The sequence below is a fragment of the Tachyglossus aculeatus genome, chromosome 22 (assembly GCF_015852505.1).
Source record: "Tachyglossus aculeatus isolate mTacAcu1 chromosome 22, mTacAcu1.pri, whole genome shotgun sequence".
In the NCBI taxonomy this organism is placed as follows: Eukaryota; Metazoa; Chordata; class Mammalia; order Monotremata; family Tachyglossidae; genus Tachyglossus; species Tachyglossus aculeatus.
This window is the reverse complement of record NC_052087.1, coordinates 52048097-52070316: the sequence shown is the minus strand read 5'-3', so window position 1 is coordinate 52070316 and position 22220 is coordinate 52048097. Positions and strand designations below refer to the sequence as shown.

The window sequence follows — 22220 nt, the reverse complement described above, 5'->3', positions numbered from 1 at the left end:
CTCCTGCCCTTCCTGCCTTCGCCCTCCCTCTCACCCTCCCTCCCTCATACTTTGCCCCTCCCTCTCACCCTCCTTCCCTCGTGCCCTCCTCCTCACATGTGCCCTTCCTCCTGTTCTCCCTCCAGCCCTCCCTCCCTCCCTCCGGCCTCCATCCTCCCTCACCCCCTCCCCCTCCTTCCCTCAGGCCTTTCTCAATCCCCTGCCCTCCCTCGCTCCTTCCCTCCCTCATACCTTCCCGCCGTCCCTCCCGGCCTCGCGCCTTCTCCCTCCCATCTGCTTTTCCTCCCTCACACCCTCCCTCCTGCCTTCGTCCTCCTTTGGGCCTTCGCCCTCCCTCTCACCTTCCTTCCCTCACACCTTCGCCCTCCCTCTCACCTTCCCTCACAGCTTCCCCCTCCCTCACTCGTACCTTCTTCCTCCCGCCCTCCCTTCCTCCCACCTTCCTTCCCGCCTTCGCCCTCCCTCTCACCTTCCTCCCTCATACTTTCCCCCTCCCTCACGCCCTCCTTCCCTCGTGCCCTCCCCCTCACACGTGCCCTTCCTCCTGCTCTCCCTCCAGTCCTCCCTCCCTCTGGCCTCCGTCCTCCCTCACACCCTCCCCCACCTTCCCTCAGGCCTTTCTCAATCCCCTGCCCTCCCTCACACCTTCCCTCCCTCAAACCTTCCCGCTGTCCCTCCCACCCTCACATCTTTCCCCTCCCACCTGCCTTTCCTCCCTCACACCCTCCCTCCCGCTTTTGTCCTCCTTCGGGCCTTCGGCCTCCCTCACACCCTCCTTCCCTCACACCTTCTCCCTCTCAATCCCCTTCTCACACCTTCACCCTCCCTCCAGCCCTCCCACTCTCCCGCCTTCGCCCTCCCTCTCACCCTCCTTCCCTCATACCTTCACCCTCCCTCTCACCCTCCTTCCCTCACACCTTCACCCTCTCTTCTGCTCTTCGTCCCTCACACCCGCCTTACCTCACACGTGCCCTCCCTCCTGTTCTCCCTCCAGCCCTCCCACCCTCCCACCTTTGCCCTCCCTCTCACCCTCCTTCCCTCACACCTTCGCCCTCACTTCTGCTCTTCGTCCCTCACGACCCCCTTCCCTCACACGTGCCCTCCCTCCTGTTCTCCCTCCAGCCCTCCCACCCTCCCACCTTTGCCCTTCCTCACACCTCCCTCCCTCTCACCCGCCTTCCCTCACACCTTCTCCCTCATTTCCCTTCCCTCACACATCCGCCCTCCCTTCTGCTCTTCGTCCCTCACACCCCCCTTCCCTCACACAAGCCCTCCCACCCTTCCGCCTTCGCCCTCCCTCACACCTTCTCCCTCCCTCAGCCCCGTCCCTCACACCTTCGCCCTCCCTCTCACCCTCCTTCCCTCACACCTTCTCCCTCTCACTCCCCTTCCCTCACACCTTCGCCCTCCCTTCTGCTCTTCGTCCCTCACACCCGCCTTCCCTCACACGTGCCCTCCCTCCTGTTCTCCTTCCAGCCCTCCCACCCTCCCGCCTTCACCCTCCCTCACACCTTCGCCCTTCCTCTCACCCTTCTTCTCTCACACCTTCTGCCTCTCACCCTCCTTCTCTCACACCTTCTCCCTCTCACCCCCCTTCCATCACACCTTCTCCCTCTCACCCTCCTTCCCTCACACCTTCTCCCTCTCACTCCCCTTCCCTCACACCTTCACCCTCCCTTCTGCTTTTCGTCCCTCACACCCGCCTTCCCTCACACATGCCCTCCCTCCTGTTCTCCCTCCAGCCCTCCCAGCTTCGCCCTCCCTCACACCTTCGCCCTCCCTGTCACCCTCCTTCCCTCACATCTTCACCCTCCCTCTCACCCTCCCTCCTTCCCTCACACCTTCGCCCTCCCTTCTGCCCTTCGTCCGCCTCCCGCCTCCCTCTCCCCCCACGCGCCCTTCCCCCCTCCCTCCCTCCGGCCCTGGCGCCTGCGCCCTCCTTCCCGCGCGCGCCTCCTCTCGGGCGCGCGCCCTCCCGCCCCGGCGCCTTTCCCCCCCCCCGCCCCCGCCTGGGGCGCGCGCCTCCCGGCCCCGCGGTGCTGCCCCCTGGCGTCCGGCGCGGGCGGAGCCTTGGCCCGGTCCGGCGGGGGCGCGAGCGCGCGCGCGCGTGCGCAGAAGCCCCGCCCCCCGTGACCCCGTGACCCCGGGCGCCACGTCTGCTCCTCCAGGCCCGGCGGAGACGGGGCTGCTGCCATGGCGGACTGGGGCCGAGGTGAGCCCCCAGCCCAGCCCAGCCCAGCCCAGCCCACCTGACCCCCCCCGGGATTAATAATAATGATAATAATAATAATAATGATGGCATTTGTTAAGCGCTCGCCATCAGACCCCCGGCCTCGACAGGGGCCCCCCGCCCCCTTCTCTAAACCCCAATCTCAGGCCCCAGGCCCAGCCCGGTCACTGGCTCCCGGGGCCGCCCACTTTCATAAACCCCAGTCCCAGCCCCCAGGCCGGGCAGTGACTCCCCGCACTGTCCCCCTCCATAAACCCCAGTGTCAGCCCCTAGGCCGGACAGCGACTCCTGGGACTGTCCACCTCTGTAAGCCCTAGTCTCAGTCCCAGGCCGGGCACTGACTTCCGGGACTGGCCACTTTCATAAACCCAACCTCAGTCCCCAGGCCGGGCAGTAACCCCCACACTGTCCACCTCTCTAAACCCCAGTCTCAGTCCCCAGGCTGGGCAGTGACTCCCGGGACTGGCCACTTTCATAAACCTAACCTCAGTCCCCAGGCTGGGCAGTGACTCCCGGGACTGCCCACTTTCATAAACCCCAGTCTCAGTACCCAGGCCGGACTGTAACTCCCCACACTGTCCACCTCTCTAAACCCCAGTCTCAGTCCCCAGGCTGGGCAGTGACTCCCGGGACTGGCCACTTTCATAAACCTAACCTCAGTCCCCAGGCTGGGCAGTAACCCCCACACTGTCCACCTCTCTAAGCCCCAGTCTCAGTCCCCAGGCTGGGCAGTGACTCCCGGGACTGCCCACTTTCATAAACCCCAGTCTCAGTACCCAGGCCGGACTGTAACTCCCCACACTGTCCACCTCTCTAAACCCCAGTCTCAGTCCCCAGGCCGGGCAGTGACTCCCGGGACTGGCCACTTTAATAAACCTAACCGCAGTCCCCAGCCCGGGCAGTAACCCCCACACTGTCCACCTCTCTAAACCCTAGTCTCAGTCCCCAGGGTGGGCAGTGACTCCCGGGACTGGCCACCTCTCTAAACCCCAGTCTCAGTCCCCAGGCCGGGCAGTGACTCCCGGGACTGCCCACTTCCAATAAACCCCAGTCTCAGTCCCCAGGCCAGACAGTAACTCCCCGCACTGTTCCCCTCAGTAAACCCCAGTCTCAGTCCCCAGGCCGGGCAGTGACTCAGGGGACTGCTCACTTTCATAAACCTAACCTCAGTCCCCAGCCCGGGCAGTAACCCCCACACTGTCCACCTCTCTAAACCCCAGTCTCAATCCCCGGGGTGGGCAGTGACTCCCGGGACTGGCCACCTCTGTAAACCCCAGTCTCAGTCCCCAGGGTGGGCAGTGACTCCCGGGACTGCCCACTTTCAATAAACCCCAGTCTCAGTCCCCAGGCCGGACAGTAACTCCCCGCACTGTCCCCCTCAGTAAACCCCAGTCTCAGTCCCCAGGCCGGGCAGTGACTCCTGGGACTGCCCACTTCCATTAACCCCAGGCTCAGCCCCCAGGCCGGACAGTAATCCCCCCTCTGTAAACCCCAATCTCAGCCCCCAGGCCGGGCAGTGACTCCGGGGACTGCCCACTTTCATAAACCTAACCTCAGTCCCCAGCCCGGGCAGTAACCCCCACACTGTCCCCCTCAGTAAGCCCCAGTCTCAGTCCCCAGGCCGGGCAGTGACTCCCGGGACTGCCCACTTTCAATAAACCCCAGTCTCAGTCCCCAGGCCGGACAGTAACTCCCCGCACTGTCCCCCCTCAGTAAACCCCAGTCTCAGTCCCCAGGCCGGGCAGTGACTCCTGGGACTGCCCACTTCCATTAACCCCAGGCTCAGCCCCCAGGCCGGACAGTAATCCCCCCTCTGTAAACCCCAATCTCAGCCCCCAGGCCGGGCAGTGACTCCGGGGACTGCCCACTTTCATAAACCTAACCTCAGTCCCCAGCCCGGGCAGTAACCCCCACACTGTCCCCCTCAGTAAGCCCCAGTCTCAGTCCCCAGGCCGGGCAGTGACTCCCGGGACTGCCCACTTTCAATAAACCCCAGTCTCAGTCCCCAGGCCGGACAGTAACTCCCTGCACTGTCCCCCTCAGTAAACCCCAGTCTCAGTCCCCAGGCCGGGCAGTGACTCCTGGGACTGCCCACTTCCATTAACCCCAGGCTCAGCCCCCAGGCCAGACAGTAATCCCCCCTCTGTAAACCCCAGTCTCAGCCCCCAGGCCGGGCAGTGACTCCGGGGACTGCCCACTTTCATAAACCAAACGTCAGTCCCCAGTCCGGGCAGTAATCCCTACACTGTCCCCCTCAGTAAACCCCAGTCTCAGTCCCCAGGCCGGGTAGTGACTCCCAGGACTGCCCACTTTCATAAACCCCAATCTCAGCCCCCTGGCCGGTCAGTAATCCCCACACTGTCCCACTCTATAAACCCTAGTCTCAGTCCCCAGGCCGGGCAGTGACTCCCGGGACTGCCCACTTTCATAAACTCAGTTTCAGCCCCCAGGCCGGACAGTAACACCCTCTGTAAACCCCAAACTCAGTCCCCAAGCCAGACAGTGACTCCGGGGACTGCCCACTTTCATAAACCTAACCTCAGTCCCCAGCCCGGGCAGCAACCCCCACACTGTCCGCCTCTGTAAACCCCAATCTCAGTCCCCAGGCCGGGTAGTGACTCCCAGGACTGCCTACTTTCATAAACTCAGTCTCAGCCTCCAGGCCGGACGGTAACTCCCCATACTGGCCCCCCATGAACCCCAGTCTCAGTCTCCAGGCCGGGCAGTGACTCCCGGGACTGTCCACCTCTGTAAGCCCCAGTCTCAGTCCCCAGGCCGGGCAGTAACCCCCTGCCCTAACCCCCCTCTCTAAACCCCAATCTCAGGCCCCAGGCCCAGCCCGGGTACTGACTCCCGGGACTGCCCATTTTCATAAACCTCAGTCTCAGCCCCCCAGTCTGGACGGTAACTCCCCGCACCCCCGGACCTCTGTAAACCCCAGGCCAGGCAGTGACTCCCGGGACTGCCCACTTTCATAAACCCCAGTCTCAGTTCCCAGGCCGGGCACGGACTCCCGGGACTGCCCACTTTCATAAACCCCAGTTTCAGTCCCCAGGCCGGACAGTAACTCCCCACACTGTCCACCTCTGTAAACCCCAGTCTCAGTCCCCAGGCCGGGCAGTGACACCCGGGACTGGCCACTTTCATAAACCCCAGTTTCAGTCCCCAGGCCGGGCAATAATTCCCGCACTGTCCACCTCTGTAAGCCCCAGTCTCAGTCCCCAGGCCGGGCAGTGACTCCCGGGACTGTCCACTTTCATAAACCCAAACTCAGTCCCCAGGCCAGGCAGTATCCCCCGCACTGTCATTCCTTCCTTCATTCATTCAATTGTATTTATTGAGTGCTTACTGTGTGCAGAGCACTGTACTAAGCGCTTGGAAAGTACAGTTTGACGACAGATAGAGACAGTCCCTACCCAACAACGGGCTCACAGTCTGGAAGGGGGAATAATAATTAGGGAATTTTTTAAGCATTTACTATGTGCAAGGCACTGTACTAAGCGCGGGGGTAGATTACAAGCAAATGGGGTTGTATACAGTCCCTGTTCCACGTGGGGCTCACAGTCTCAATCTCCATTTTTACAGCTGAGGTAACTGAGGCACAGAGAAGTAAAGTGACTTGCCCAAGGTCACTCAACAGACAAGTGACAGAGCCGGGATTAGAACCCACGACCTTCTGAGTCCCAGGCCTGGGCTTTATCAATTACACCATGCTGCTTTGCCAGATCTGACATGAGGAAGGGAAGGAGGGACTTAATCAATCAATCAATCAATCAATCGTATTTATTGAGCGCTTACTGTGTGCAGAGCACCGTACTAAGTGCTTGGGAAGTACAAGTGGGCAACATATAGAGACAGTCCCTACCCAACAGCTGGCTCACAGTCTAAAAGGGGGAGACAGAGAACAAAACCAAACATACTAACAAAATAAAATAAATAGAATAGATATGCACAGATTAAATAAGTAAATAAATAGAGTAATTATTTTCTTGGGATCCAAGAAAAGTGTCCTTTTCCCCACCGTGGGTGGCCAAACCTGCTGCCTCTGTCAACCCTCTGACCTCCTCTTCCACACCCTCCCTCCTTCCTTCCTTCTAATAATAATATAATGATGGCATTTGTTAAGCGCTTACTATGTGCAAAGCACCGTTCTAAGCTCTGGGGAGGATACAAGGTGGCCAGGTTGTCCCGCATGGAGCTCACAGTATTAATCCCCATTTTACAGATGAGGTAACAGACACAGAGAAGTGAAGTGACTTGCCCAAAGTCACACAGCTGACAAGTGGCGGAGCCGGGATTAGAACCCATGACCTCTGACTCCCAAGCCTTTGCTGTTTCCACTGAGTCACACTGCTTCGTTAGTAATAATAACAATAATGATAGTCATATTTGTCCACCAAGCACTTCTGTAAGCATACTGGTTAATCAGGATGGACACAGCTCCTGTTCCACGTGGGCTCACAGTCTAAGAAGGAGAGAGGACAGGTATTTCATCCCCATCATCATCATCAATCGTATTTATTGAGCGCTTACTGTGTGCAGAGCACTGTACTAAGCGCTTGGGAAGTACAAGTTGGCAACGTATAGAGACAGTCCCTACCCAACAGTGGGCTCACAGTCTAAAGGGGGATGCCATCATCATCTTCCTGATGAGGAAAACGAGGCCCAGAGAAGTTAAGGAGGTTTCCAAAGGTCACGTGGCGGGCAAGTGGCAGAGGCAGGATTAGAACCCGGGATTAGAGAAGCGGAGTTGCGTAGTGGCTAGAACCCAGGCATGGGACTTAGAAGGACCTGGCTTCTCTCATTCATTCATTCAATCGTATTTATTGAGTGCTTACCATGTGCAGAGCACTGTACTAAGCGCTTGGAAAGTACAATTTCTGATCCTAGTTCTGCCACTTGTCTGCTGGGTGACCTTGGGCAAGTCACTTCACTGTTCTGTGCCTTAGTTCCCTCACCTGAAAAAAAAAAATGGGGCATAATAGTAATTGTGGTATTTGTTAAGCACTTTCTGTGTGCCAGGCACTGTAATAATAATAATAATAATAATATTACCCTCCCTCTGCCCATCCGCCAAGCTAGCTCTCTTCCTCCCTTCAAGGCCCTGCTGAGAGCTCACCTCCTCCAGGAGGCCTTCCCAGACTGAGCCCCTTCCTTCCTCTCCCCCTCGTCCCCCTCTCCATCCCCCCATCTTACCTCCCTCCCTTCCCCACAGCACCTGTATATATGTATATATGTTTGTACATATTTTTTAACTCTATTTATTTATTTAATTTATTTGTACATATCTATTCTATTTATTTTATTTTGTTAGTATGTTTGGTCTCTGTCTCCCCCTTTTAGACTGTGAGCCCACTGTTGGGTAGGGACTGTCTCTATATGTTGCCAATTTGTACTTCCCAAGCGCTTAGTACAGTGCTCTGCACATAGTAAGTGCTCAATAAATATGATTGATGATGAATAATAATAATAATGGCATTTATTAAGCACTTACTATGTGCAAAGCACTGTTCTAAGCGCTGGGGAGGTTACAAGGTGACCAGGTTGTCCCATGGGGGGCTCACAGTCTTCATCCCCATTTTACAGATGAGGTAATTGAGGCACAGAGAAGTTAAGTGACTTGCCCAAAGTCACACAGCTGACAGTTGGCAGAGCCGGGATTTGAACCCATGAACTCTGACTCCAAAGCCCGGGCTCTTTCCAGTGAATCACACTGTACTAAGCACCAGGGTGGATACAAGCAAATCGGGTTGGACAAAGTCCAGGTCCCATGGGGGGGGGCTCACAGTCTCAATCCCCACTTTACAGATGAGGTAACCGAGGCCCAGAGAAGTGAAGTGACTTGCTCAAGGTCACCCAGCAGGAATGTGGTGGAGTCGGGATTAGAACTCATGACCTTCTTACTCCCAGACCCGTGCTCTTTCCACTACATCATGCTGCTTCTCCGGCTTAAGACTCTGAGCCCCATGTGGGACAAGGACTGTATCCAACCTGATTACTTTTTACCTACCCCAGCTCTTTGAACAGCGCCAGGTGCGTAGTAAGTGCTTAACAAATACTAGAACAGTGCTCTGCACATAGTAAGCACTTAATAAATGCCATCATTATCATTATTATTATTAAAAAAACCCACAAAACCCAAAAACCCCAGGTCCTCCGTTTCCCAGGTCCAGGCTCTTTCCTCTAAATAATAGTAATAATAATGTTGGTATTCATTCATTTATTCATTCATTCAATCGTATTTATTGAGCGCTTACTGTGTGCAGAGCACTGTACTAAGCACTTGGGAAGTACAATCGGCATATAGAGATGGTCCCTACCCAACAATCAATCAATCGTATTTATTGAGTGCTTACTGTGTGCAGAGCACTGTACTAAGCGCTTGGGAAGTACAAGTTGGCAACATATAGAGACAGTCCCTACCCAACAGTGGGCTCACAGGCTAAACGGGCTCACAGTCTAGAAGGGGGAGACAGACAAAGCAAAACAAGTAGACAGGTGTCAATACCATCAGAATAAATAGAATTATAGCTTGTTAAGCCCTTACTATATGCCAGGCGCTGTACTAAGCACCAGGGTGGATACGAGCAAATCGGTTTAGACGCAGTCCCTATCCCATGTGGGGCTCACGGCCTCAATCCCCACTTTATTAAGCACTTACTATGTGCCAAGCACTGTTCTAAGCGCTGGGGGAGATACAAGGTAATCAGGTGGTCCCACGTGGGGCTCATAGTCTTCGTCCCCATTTGACAGAAGAGGGAACTGAGGCACAGAGAACGAGAGCTCACCTCCTCCAGGAGGCCTTTCCAGACTGAGCCCCTTTCCTTCCTCTCCCCCTCATCCCCCTCTCCATCCCCCCATCTTACCTCCTTCCCTTCCCCACAGCACCTGGATATATGTATATATGGTTGTACATATTTATTACTCTATTTATTTATTTATTTTACTTGTACATAGCTATCCTATTTATTTTATTTTGTTAGTATGTTTGGTTTTGTTCTCTGTCTCCCCCTTTTAGACTGTGAGCCCACTGTTGGGTAGGGACTGTCTCTATATGTTGCCAACTTGTACTTCCCAAGCGCTTAGTACAGTGCTCTGCACACAGTAAGCGCTCAATAAATGCGATTCATGATTCATGACAGAGAACGATGGCATTTATTAAGTGCTTACTATGTGCAAAGCACTGTTCTAAGCGCTGGGGTGGTTACAAGATGATCAGGTTGTCCCACGTGGGGCTCACAGTCTTAATCCCTATTTCGCAGATGAGGGAATTGAGGCCCAGAGAAGTGAAGTGACTTGCCCCAAGTCACACAGCTGACAAGTGGCAGAGAGGGGATTTGAACCCATGACCTCTGACTCCAAAGCCCGGGCTCTTTCCACCGAGCCACGCTGCTTCCCCCGAAGTTACGTGACTTGCTAAAAGTCACACAGCGGACAAGTGGCGGAGCCGGGATTAGAACCCACGACCTCTGACTCCCAAGCCCGGGATCTTGCCACTGAGCCACCGTCCTTCTGGGAGTTGGGAATTCTGGTAGCAAGGGCCACGGGGGCGAGGGGGAGATGGGCCCCGGGTTTCGAAGCGCTCCATAAGTAATAATAATCATGGTATTTGTGAAGCGCTTGCTTACCACGTCATGGGTTCAAGTCCCAGCTCCGCCAGTGGTCGGCTGTGTGACTTTGTGTCACTTCACTTCTCAGAGCCTCAGTTCCCTCATCTGTAAAATGGGGATGATCAATCAATCAGTCAATCGTATTGAGCGCTCACTGTGTGCAGAGCACTGGACTAAGCGCTTGGGAAGTCCAAGTTGGCAACATCTAGAGATGGTCCCTACCCAACAGCGGGCTCACAGTCTAAAAGGGGAGACAGAGAACAAAACAAAACAAAACATATTAACAATAAAATAAATAAATAGGATGATGACTATATATATAGTATATATGTTTGTACATATTTTTTTTACTCTATTTATTTGTACATATCTATTCTATTTATTTTATTTTGTTAGTATGTTTGGTTTCGTTCTCTGTCTCCCCCTTTTAGACTGTGAGCCCACTGTTGGGTAGGGGCTGTCTCTATATGTTGCCAACTTGTACTTCCCAAGCGCTTAGTACAGTGCTCTGCACATAGTAAGCGCTCAATAAATACGATTGATGATGATGACGATGATGACTGTGAGCCCCTTGCGGGACAACCTGATCACTTTGTATCCCCCCCAGCGCTTAGAACAGTGCTTTGCACATAGTAAGCGCTTAACAAATGCCATTATTATTATTATTATTATTATTATTATTATTATTATTAAGCCGGCTGCCTCAGGGGGGGACTCAGCTCTTTCTCGTCCTGCAGGAGGGACGCCAAGCGCGGTGGATGACCTGCTGGACGTTGAGAACAAGCGGATTGCCGACAGTTTGGCCACCAAGGTCACCAGGTTGAAATCGGTGTGTAGCTGACTTCCCCCCTCGTCCTCTTAGTGGCAATAATAACAATAACAGTGTTCATTTATTAAGCGCTTACTATGTGCCGAGCACTGTCCAAAGCACTGGGGCCGATACAAAGTCATCAGGTCCCACTTGGGACTCATCGGCTAAGCAGGAGAGGGGACGGGGATTGAATCCCCGTAATCCTGGCCCCGCCACTTGTCTGCCGTGTGACCTTGGGCAAGTCGCTTCACTTCTCTGTGCCTCAGTGACCTCATCTGTGAAATGGGGATTGCAACTGTGAGCCCCATGTGGGACAGAGACTGTGTCCAACTCGATTTGCTTGTATAATAATAATAATAATGATGGTGGCACTTATTAAGCGCTTACTATGTATCCACCCCAGCACTACAGGGATTGAATCCCCATAATCCTGGCCCCGCCACTTGTCGGCCGTGTGACCTTGGGCAAGTCACTTCACTTCTCTGTGCCTCAGTGACCTCATCTGTGAAATGGGGATTGAAACTGTGAGCCCCATGTGGGACAGAGACTGTGTCCAACTCGATTTGCTTGTATAATAATAATAATAATGAGCGCTTACTATGTGCTTACTATGTATCCACCCCAGCACTACAGGGATTGAATCCCCATAATCCTGGCCCCGCCACTTGTCTGCTGTGTGACCTTGGGCAAGTCGCTTCACTTCTCTGTGCCTCAGTGACCTCATCTGTGAAATGGGGATTGCAACTGTGAGCCCCATGTGGGACAGAGCCTGTGTCCAACTCGATTTGCTTGTATCCACCCCAGCATTTAGTACAGTGCCTGGCACCTAGTAAGCACTTAACAAATACTATAATAATGATAATAATAGTTATCATTATTAATAACAAATACCAAAGAGCTTAGCAAATACTGTTATTATTGTTATTATTCGGATGAGGGAACTGAGGCCCAGAGAAGTGAAGGGACTTGCCCGAGGTCAGCCAGCAGATACGTGGCAGGGGCAGGATTAGAACCAAATCCTCTGGCTCCCGGAATGTGGGTTCTTTCATTTATTCATAATTTGTTCAATCATATTTACTGAGCGCTTACTGGCAGAGCACTGTACTAAGCGCTTGGGAAAGCATAATACAACAATAAACAGTGACATTCCCTATGTACAATAAGCTTACAGTCTAGAGGTGGGGGCTCTTTCCACTAGGTCACACTCCTCTTGTTTCCCTGTGTACCATCGGGACAAGTGGGAAGCGGGGTGGTGGGCGATGATTTGGAGCAGGTGCCAGTTTAAATGGAAAACAAAAACCAACCGCTTCTTACCCCTTTGAGACTGCATCAGCCTCCACACAGTAAGTGTGTTGCCAACTTGTACTTCCCAAGTGCTTAGTACAGTGCTCTGCACACAGTAAGCGCTCAATAAATACGATTGATGATGATGATGAAGTGCCGTGTGGCCTAGTGGAAAGAGGATTGGCCTGTGAGCTGGGAAACCCGAGTTCTTACCCCAGCTCCTCTGTGATTTTAGGCCCAGTCGCTTGACCACTCTGGGCCTCCGTTTCCCCATCTGTAAAATGGAGATAATAATGGTATTTGTTAAGCACTTACTATGTGCCAAGCACTGTTCTAAGCACAGGGGGGGATACAAGGTGATCAGGTTGTCCCACGTGGGGCTCACAGTCTTAATCCCTTTTTACAGATGAGGGAACGGAGGCATAGAGAAGTTAAGTGACTTGCCCAAAGTCACGCATCTGAGGAGGTAACAATCCATCTCTTCCTTGATTGTGAGCCTTGGGTGGGGCTGGACTGTGTCCTATCTAATAATAATAATGGTATTTGTTAAGCGCTTACTATGTGCCAGGCACTGTACTGCAGACTGGGGTGGATGCAAGGAAATCAGGTTGGACCCAGTCCCTGCCCCACATGGGGCTCACAGTCTCAATCCACGTTTTTCAGGTGAGGTGACTGAGGCCCAGAGATGTGAAGTGATTTGCCCAAGGTCACACAGCAGGCAAGCGGTGGAGCCGGGATTAGAACCCATGGCCTTCTGACTCTTCGGCCCAGGCTTTATCGACTAGTCCATGCTGCCGACCGATTCTTTTCTAACTGCCCGTGCAAGGCACTTGGCACCTTGCAAGCGTTTAATAAGTACCAGCATCTTTACTGTTTTTACCATTACCTTTTCCATTGTTAGGGGTTTGCTCACATACCTGCAAGGCTTCAAGGCTGTCCATCACCTCGCCCCCTCCTACCTCACCTCCCTTCTATCCTTCTCCAGCCCACCCTGCACCCTCCGCTCCTCTGCTGCTAATCTCCTCACCGTACCTCGTTCTCGCCTGTCCCGCCATCGACCCCCGGCCCACGTCCTCCCCCTGGCCCGGAATGCCCTCCCTCTGCACATCCGCCAAGCTGGCTCTCTTCCTCCCTTCAAAGCCCTACTGAGAGCTCACCTCCTCCAGGAGGCCTTCCCACACTGAGCCCCCTCCTTCCTCTCCCCTCCCTACCTCCTTCCCCTCCCCACAGCACCTGTATACATGTTTGTACAGATTTATTACTCTATTTTACTTGTACATATTTACTATTCTATTTATTTTATTTTGTTAATGACGTGCATCTAGCTTTACTTCTATTTATTCTGATGGCTTGACACCTGTTCACGTGTTTTGTTTTGTTGTCTGTCTCCCCCTTCTAGACTGTGAGCCCATTGTTGGGTAGGGACCGTCTCTATATGTTGCCAACTTGGACTTCCCAAGCGCTTAGTACAGTGCTCTGCACACAGTAAGCGCTCAGTAAATACGATTGAATGAATGAGTGAAAGGTGAGAAGCAGCGTGGCTCAGTGGAAGGAGCACGGGCTCTGGAGTCAGAGGTCATGGGTTCAAATCCTGACTCTGCCAATTGTCAGCTGTGTGACTTTGGGCAAGTCACTTCACTTCTTTGGGCCTCAGTTGCCTCATCTGTAAAATGGGGATTAAGACTGTGAGCCCCCCCGTGGGACCACCTGATCACCTTGTAACCTCCCCAGCGCTTAGAACAGTGCTTTGCACATAGTAAGTGCTTAATAAATGCCACTGTTATTATTATTATTATAAAGCAAAGCTCATTGCCAGCAGAGTAAGGTGAGCAGTATGGCCTGTAAGAAGTGGCATGTGAGAGTAGTAGAAGAAGTGTGAGAAGCAGCATGGCTCAGTGGAAAGAGCACGGGCTTAGGAGTCAGAGGTCGTGGGTTCAAATGCCGACTCCGCAAATTGTCAACTGTATGACTTTGGGCAAGTCACTTCTTCTCTGGGCCTCAGTTACCTCATCTGTAAAATGGGGATTAAGACTGTGAGCCCCCAGTGGCCCAACCTGATTACCTTGGGACCACCCCAGCGCTTAGAACAGTGCTTTGCACATAGTTAGTGCTTAATAAATACCATACCATTTACTGAGCGCCCACTTGGTGCCGTGTTCTGTACTAGGCATTTGGGAAGTTCAGAATAACAAAGTGACACCCTTCCCTGCCCTCATGCATTTACATGCGAAGTGGGGAAGACAAACATTAACTATTTCAGCTAGAAAAGCCAAAAATAAATAAGGCAGGGGTATAGAGAGAGAGAGCATGTATACGAATTAGGGTGTAAATAAGTTTTTAAGTGGTAGAGTTGGTTGAAGGGATGATATGGCTCAGGGTGCTGGGAAATAAATCAGGGAAGGCTTGTTGGAGGGTGGGATTTTAGGATGCCGGGAGAGCTGTGGTCTAGCTGATGTGGGAAGGGAGGGGGCCGCAAGCCGGGGAAATGGCGTGAGCGAGGAGACGGAGGCGGGAGAGTTGAGAGCGAGGAGATGGAGGTGGGCGAGTCGAGAGCGAGGAGACGGAGGCAGGAGACCCCAGGAGTGAGGAGAGACGGGCGGGAAAGTTGAGAGCGAGAAGACACAGGCGGGAGAGGCGAGAGTGAGGAGATGGAGGCGGGAGACTCGAGAGTGAGGAGATGCAGGCGGGAGAGTCGAGAATGAAGAGACAGAGGCGGGCAAGTCGAGAGCGAGGAGACGCAGGCGGGAGAGTCGAGAACAAGGAGATGGAGACAGGAGAGAGTGAGGAGACGGAGGCAGGAGACCCCAGGAGTGAGGAGAGGCAGGCGGGAAAGTTGAGAGTGAGAAGACGCAGGCGGGAGAGGCGAGAGTGAGGAGACGGAGGCGGGAGACTCGAGAGTGAGGAGATGCAGGCGGGAGAGTCTAGAATGAAGAGACAGAGGCGGGCAAGTCGAGAGCAAGGAGACGCAGGTGGGAGAGTCGAGAACAAGGAGATGGAGACAGGAGAGTTGAGTGTGAGGAGGCAGAGGCGGGAGAGTCGAGCGAGGAGACGGAGGTGGGAGAACCCAGAGCGAGGAAATGGAGGCGGGAGAACCCAGAGCAAAGAAATGGAGGCGGGAGAAACCAGAGCGAGGAGATGGAGGCGGGAGAGTTGAGTGAGGAGATGGAGCCGGTAGAATCGAGAGCAAGGAGGTGGAGGCGGGAGAGTCGTGCAAGGAGGTGGAGGCGGGAGAGTCGTGCAAGGAGATGGAGGTGGGAGAGTGGAGAGAGAGGGACAACCAGAAGGTTGGCTTGGGGTCAACGGAGGTGGAGAGCGGGGGAGTAGTGGGTAAAGAGAGCAGGTAGGTAAGAAAGGGCCAGAAATTTGAGGCAGGGAACACGTCTACCAACTGTTGTATCATCCTTTCCCAAGCGCTCAGTACAGTGTTCAGCACACAGCAAGCCCTCAATAAATACCTTTGATGGACTGAACCTTGAAACCAACTGGAAGGGATTTCTGTTACAAGAGACACCCAGAGTGGAAAGACGGGCTTGTTGAGCAGCGGCTGAGATTGAATGGGAATCGGGGCCGTTGAGTTTCGGGGAGTCATTGCCTTCCATCTTTCTGTGTCTTGACCAGCTGGCCCTGGACATCGACAAGGATGCCGAGGACCAGAACCGTTACCTGGATGGCATGGTAAGCGACCGCTTTGGTTTCCGGGTAAGCGATGAGGGGCTGCTTCCCCCCCCACCCCACCAAGCGTGGGAGAGCTTCATAAATCCAAAACCCAAGTCAGCTCTGGATGCAGCCAATCAATCAGCCCAACAATCAATTAGGTTTTTTGGGCGTCTCTTCTGTGCAGAGTACTGTAGCAAGTGTTTATTATTGTGCTATTTGTAAAAGTGCTTAAGCACTGTAATAAGCGCTGGGAGAGATTCCAGATAATAATAATAATAATAATGGCAAGTGTTTATTATTGTGCTATTTGTAAAAGTGCTTAAGCACTGTAGTAAGTGCTGGGAGAGATTCGAGATAATAATAATAATAATGGCATTTGTTATGCGCTTACTATTGGCAAAGCACTGTTCTAAGCACTGGGGAGGTTACAGGGTGAGCAGGTTGTCCCATGTGGGGCTCACAGTCTTATTCCCCATTTTACAGGTGAGGTAACTGAGGCGCAGAGAAGTTAAGTGACTTGCCCAAAGTCACACAGCTGACAATTGGCAGAGCTGGGATTTGAACCCATGACCTCTGACTCCCAAGCCCGTGCTCTTTCCATTGAACCACACCACTACAAATCAGATTAGATTATCAGATATCAAATCAGATAATCAGATTAGATAGTCCCTGGCCCATGTGGGGCTCCCAGTTTGAGGGGGAGGGAGAATGGGCATCGTAAACCCATTTTACAGATGAGGGACCCAAAGCCCAGAGAAGTAAAATGACTTGCTCAAGGTCCCACAGCAGGCAAGGACAGAGCTGGAATTAGAACCCAGGTCTTCTGATTCCCTAGCCTGAACTCTTTCCACTAATCAATCAATCAATCAATCGTATTTATTGAGTGCCTACTGTGTGCACAGCACTGTACTAAGTGCTTGGGAAGTACAGGTTGGCAACATATAGAGACAGTCCCTACCCAACAGTGGGCTCACAGTCTAAAAGGGGGAGACAGAGAATAAAACCAAACATACTAACAAAATAAAATAAATAGAATAGATATGTACAAGTTAAATAAATAGGCCACGCTTCTTCTTGCTACAATAATCCGCAGACCGGAAGGTGATTTTCCCATCACTGTAGATGACACCACCGTCCTTCCTGCCTCACAAGCCCGTAACCGTGGTGTTATTCTTGACTCAAGGCCCTTCAAGGCCCTGCTCCCTTCAAGGCCCTGCTGAGAGCTCACCTCCTCCAGGAGGCCTTCCCAGACTGAGCCCCTTCCTTCCTCTCCCCCTCGTCCCCCTCTCCATCCCCCCATCTTACCTCCTTCCCTTCCCCACAGCACCTGTATATATGTATATATGGTTGTACATATTTATTACTCTATTTATTTTACTTGTACATTTCTATCCTATTTATTTTATTTTGTTAGTATGTTTGGTTCTGTTCTCTGTCTCCCCCTTTTAGACTGTGAGCCCACTGTTGCGTAGGGACTGTCTCTATGTGTTGCCAATTTGTACTTCCCAAGCGCTTAGTACAGTGCTCTGCACATAGTAAGCGCTCAATAAATTTGATTGATTGATTGACTCCTCTTTCTCATTCAACCCACCTGTTCAATCCCTCACTAAATCCTATTGATTCCACTGTCACGACGTCGCTAAAATCCATCCTTTCCTCTCCATCTAAACCGCTAGCATGTTAATCCAAGCACTTATCCTAGCCCGCCTTGATTACTGTATCAGCCTCCTGGCTGACCTCCCTGCCTCCTGTCTCTCCCCAGTCCAGTCCATACTTCACTCTGCTGCCCGGATCATTTTTCTACAAAAACGTTCAGGCCGTGTTTCCCCACTCCTCAAGAACCTCCAGGAGTTGCCCGTCAACTTCCGCATCAAACAGAAACTCCTCACCATTGGCTTTAAAGCCCTTAATCCCCTTGTCCCCTCCTATCTCACCTCGCTGCTGTCCTACAACAACCCAGCCTGCACACTTTGCTCCTCAATGCCAGCCTTCTCACCGTCCCTCCATCTCATCTATCTCACCGTGGACCTCTCTCCCATCTCCCACCTTTGTCCTTTGCCCCCCCGCCGCCCATCCGCCAAGCTAGCTCTCTTCCTCCCTTCAAGGCCCTGCTGAGAGCTCACCTCCTCCAGGAGGCCTTCCCAGACTGAGCCCCTTCTTTCCTCTCCCCCTCGTCCCCCTCTCCGTCCCCCCGTCTTACCTCCTTCCCTTCCCCACAGCACCAGTATATATGTATATATGGTTGTACATATTTATTACTCTATTTATTTATTTATTTATTTATTTTACTTGTACATTTCTATCCTACTTATTTTATTTTGTTGGTATGTTTGGTTCTGTTCTCTGTCTCCCCCTTTTAGACTGTGAGCCCACTGTTGGGTAGGGACTGTCTCTATGTGATGCCAATTTGTACTTCCCAAGCGCTTAGTACAGTGCTCTGCACATAGTAAGCGCTCAATAAATACGATTGATTGATTGATTGATTGAATGCCCACCCACCCCGAATCCAACCAACAATGACTCCCTCCCTCTTCAAAACCTTACTGAAAGTACATCTTCTCCAAGAAGCCTTCCCTAAGCCCTCCTTTCCTCTTCTCCCCTCTTACTTGCTCCCTTCATTCATCTCCCCCTCTCCGCCCCACACCACTTATGTATTTATCTGTCATTTATTTACTTATATTAACGTCCGTCTCCCCCTCTAGACCGTAAGCTCGTTGTAGGCAGGGAATGTGTGGTTTTTGTTGGATTGGACCCTCCCAAGCTCTTAGTACAGTGCTCTGCATGTAGTAAGCACCCAGTGATTGATTAATAGTTGGGTAAGAGCTGTATGTAAGTGCTCGGAGAAGTGTGGACGTGCCAGTGGCTAAGTGGCACAGGGCTCAGTGGAAAGAGCCCGGGCTTTGGAGTCAGAGGTCATGGGTTCAAATCCCGGCCCCACCACTCATCAGCTGTGTGACTTTGGGCAAGTCACCTCACTTCTTTGGGTCTCAGTTTCCTCATCTGTAAAATGGGGATGAAGACTGTGAGCCCCCCGGGGGACAACCTGATCACCTTGGAAAGTCCCCAGCGCTTAGAACAGTGCCCTGCACATAGTAAGCGCTTAATAAATGCCATTATTATTATTATTATTATTTGAAATTAACGGGGGAAGGCCTTCCTTAAACTGACAGACCCCCGGGGGCGTTCAGGCAGTAGGCGGGCTTTGGTTTGGACTGCTCCGTTAACCAGGCTCTGCGATCCCCTGTAGACTGCAAGAACCATGCGGGCAAGGATCGCGTCTACCAACTCTGTTGTCTCGTACTTTCCCAAGCGCTTAGTCCAGTGCTCGGTGCACGGTAAGCGCTCAATAAATGCCTTCCATGCCTGGAAGCCCAACCCTAAACCATCCAGAAGGTCAACGCCTACTGAGGGCAGGGAAATCAGTCAAGCTCTTGGATTTACTGAGGGCCTCCTGGGTGCTGATCTCCATACTCAGCACCTTGAGGAGCTAAAGAGAGTTAGCAGGCACAGGCCCCATCCATCTTACCATCTAGCGCTTAGAACAGTGCTTTGCACATAGTAAGCGCTTAATAAATGCCATCATTATTATTATTACTATCTAGCGGGGGAAGACAGAGGCTGAAATCTTTACAGATAAGAGGAAAAGTGCATATGGATCCGATAAGAGAAGCAGTGTGGCTTAGTGGCAAGAACCCCGGCTTGGGAGTCAGAGGATGTGGGTTCTAATCCCGCCTCTGCCACGCGTCTGCTGGGTGACCTTGGTTAAGTCACTTCTCTGTGCCTCAGTTACCTCATCTGTAAAATGAAGACTAAGACTGTGAGCCCCACGTGGGACAACCTGATGATCTTGTATCTACCCCAGCGCTTAGAGCAGTGTTTGGCATATAGTAAGCGCTTAACAAATACCATAGTTGTTATTATTATCTGACTGTAGCTTAGAAGGAGCACGGCCTAGTGGATAGAGCCCGGGCCTCGGGAGTCAGAAGGGCCTGAAGAGTCATAAGGACCTGGCTTCTAATCCCGACTCCACCACATGTCCGCTGTGTGACCCTGGGCAAGTCACTTTACTTCTCTGGACCTCAGTTACCTCATCCGTAAAATGAGGATTAAAACTGTGAGCCCCCTCTAGACTGTAAGCGCCGTATGGGCAGGGAATATGTCCCTGTTTATTGTTAGAGTGTACTTTCCCAAGCGCTTAGTACAGTGCTCTGCACACAATAAGCGCTCAATACAAATGACTGAATGAATGATCGTGGACTGTGTCCAACCTTGTATCTACCCCAGCACTTTAGTACGGTGCCTGGCACATAGTAAGCGCTTAACAAATACCCTAAAAAAAAAAAAAAGAATTAGAATAAGCAATAGCTGTCCAGTTGAGTCCGTGTGAGTGTGGAGGAAGGATATAAACATGAGAGCCATAAGGGGATTGCTGGAGTACCATCCCTGGAGAAGATTAGAGAAGCAGCGTGGCTCAGTGGAAAGAGCACGGGCTTTGGAGTCAGAGGTCATGGGTTCGAATGCCGACTCCACCACATGTCTGCTGTGTGATCTTGGGCAAGTCACTTAACTTCTCTGGGCCTCAGTTACCTCATCTGTAAAATGGGGATTAAGACAGTGAGCCCCACGTGGGACAACCTGATCAGCCTGTATCCTCCCCAGCGCTTAGAACAGTGCTTTGCACATAGTAAGGGCTTAACAAATGCCAATTATTATTATTATTATTATTATTGGGAACTAATTGGGAAGGTTGGAAACTCAAGTGGACTGTTGGTTTGGTATGAAGGAGAGCTGCCTAACTTGGATTGGCGTGAGCGAGTGTCTCTGTAATAATAATAATAATAATAATAATAATAATAATGGCATTTATGAAGCGCTTACTATGTGCAAAGCACTGTTGTAAGCGCTGGGGAGGATACAAGGTCATCAGGTTGTCCCACGGGGGGCTCACAGTCTCCATCCCCATTTTCCAGATGAGGGAACTGAGGCCCAGAGAAGTGAAGCGACTTGCCCAAAGTCACACGGCTGACAGTTGGCAGAGCCGGGATTTGAACCCACAACCTCTGACTCCAAGGCCCGGGCTCTTCCCGCTGAGCCACGCTGCTTCTCTTAGTGTGTTTGGTTTTGTTCTCTGTCTCCCCCTTTTAGACTGTGAGCCCACTGTCGGGTAGGGGCTGTCTCTATGTGTTGCGAACTTGTATCTCCCAAGCGCTTAGTACAGTGCTCTGCACACAGTAAGCGCTCAATAAATATGATTGATTGATTGATGTAGGAGGCCGAATCTCCTCCCATCCCCACTCTTTGGTTTCACCCTGATTTTATGGGTCTGTGGGCATGGCAGAATGAAAATGGCAGTGTTCTCGGTCCCCAGAGGCGGGGGGAGAGTGGTCCCCGAGTTTAGTGTTGCGGGGGGCCGAAGTTGGGTGTGGAACTTCTTGGAATTGGCTTGTGTGGGAGCCTGTAGGCAGTGTTTCGGACTTTAAAGCGTGGTCCGTAATCTCAGCGTGTGTGTGTGGGGGGCCCACGTATGAGGGTGTCCCCTCTCCCGCAGGACACAGACTTCATGAGCGTGACAGGCCTGCTGACAGGAAGCGTGAAGCGCTTCTCCACCATGACGCGCTCGGGGCGCGACAACCGCAAACTCATCTGCTACGTCTCCGTCGGACTCATCTTCGTTTTCTTCATCCTCTACTACCTGGTGTCCAGAGCGCGGACCTGAGCGGGGCCCCGGCCCCGGGGGCGGGGGTAGGGAGGGGGTGCTTAATGAAAGGGACTCGGGGGGAGAAGCAGAGCTTGACCCCGTCAGGAAAGGCCGCTTCTTTCCCCCAACCCCCTCCTCCGTCGCCCTTCCAGATTTTCCTGGATGAACAGGGGATTTCACTTCCGGGCCCCTTTTTTAAGAAATCAGGGCAAAGGCAGGAATCTGGGAAATCTCCAGGGCAAAGTCGGGAATCAATTTCCCGGGAAATCTCCAGTGCCCTGGGACTTCGAGGGCAGGTAAGGGGGTGAGTCCTGATGGAAGAGGGGGAAAATCCTTGAGAGCTACTGCTTTTCCCGGTGCTTAAGGAGCAGGATCGAAGGGTTCTGAGAGTGAGTGTGTGTATGTGTCTGTGAGAGAGAGAGAGAGAAAGAAAAAGAAAAGAGCCACCGACTCAACTCTGAGAAGGAGGACTGGGGGCCCGGTCCTTCGGTTTTCAGGAAGACTGACCTCTTCAGGGTCCGGAAGCCCACCGGGCAGGACCAGTAGGCAAAATACAGCCTTCCATCGAGCGAACTGGACGTGACCGGATTCTCCACTACCGAGCGGGCTCCGTGGGGACCAGAAGGCGAGCGGCAGCCCAGGCATAGACGCAGACCGGCCCGCTACCCACTAGGCCCCAGCACAACCAGCCAGTTGGCAGCGGGGGCCTGGGGAAGGAGGCCCCACAGTTACCATGAAGACCTGCTGGTTTTTAAGCCTCCCACCGTGCCCCTCCCCACTCCAGGCTGTCCGGTCAGAGGGATCCGGGGATGACTAGAAACTGGAAATGATCTCGATCGGCCGGTTCCCCCAGAAGACCAACCTGGATCCTCCCTCCCATTTGTCGATAGCAGGTGGTGCTGGGCCCCCCGCAACAATCAGGATAGACGG

General features: G+C 52.7%; 1 protein-coding gene across 1 annotated transcript; it reads left to right on the top strand.

Annotated features, from left to right (window-relative positions):
• Positions 1-2137: 2137 nt before the first annotated feature.
• On the top strand, positions 2138-21320 carry BET1L (Bet1 golgi vesicular membrane trafficking protein like). Its single transcript, XM_038764551.1, has 4 exons — positions 2138-2212; positions 10578-10669; positions 15554-15610; positions 21141-21320. The coding sequence occupies exons 1-4, from the start codon at positions 2194-2196 to the stop codon at positions 21306-21308; spliced, it is 336 nt and encodes a 111-aa protein (XP_038620479.1). The 5' UTR covers positions 2138-2193; the 3' UTR covers positions 21309-21320.
• The last annotated feature ends 900 nt before the right edge of the window (positions 21321-22220 follow it).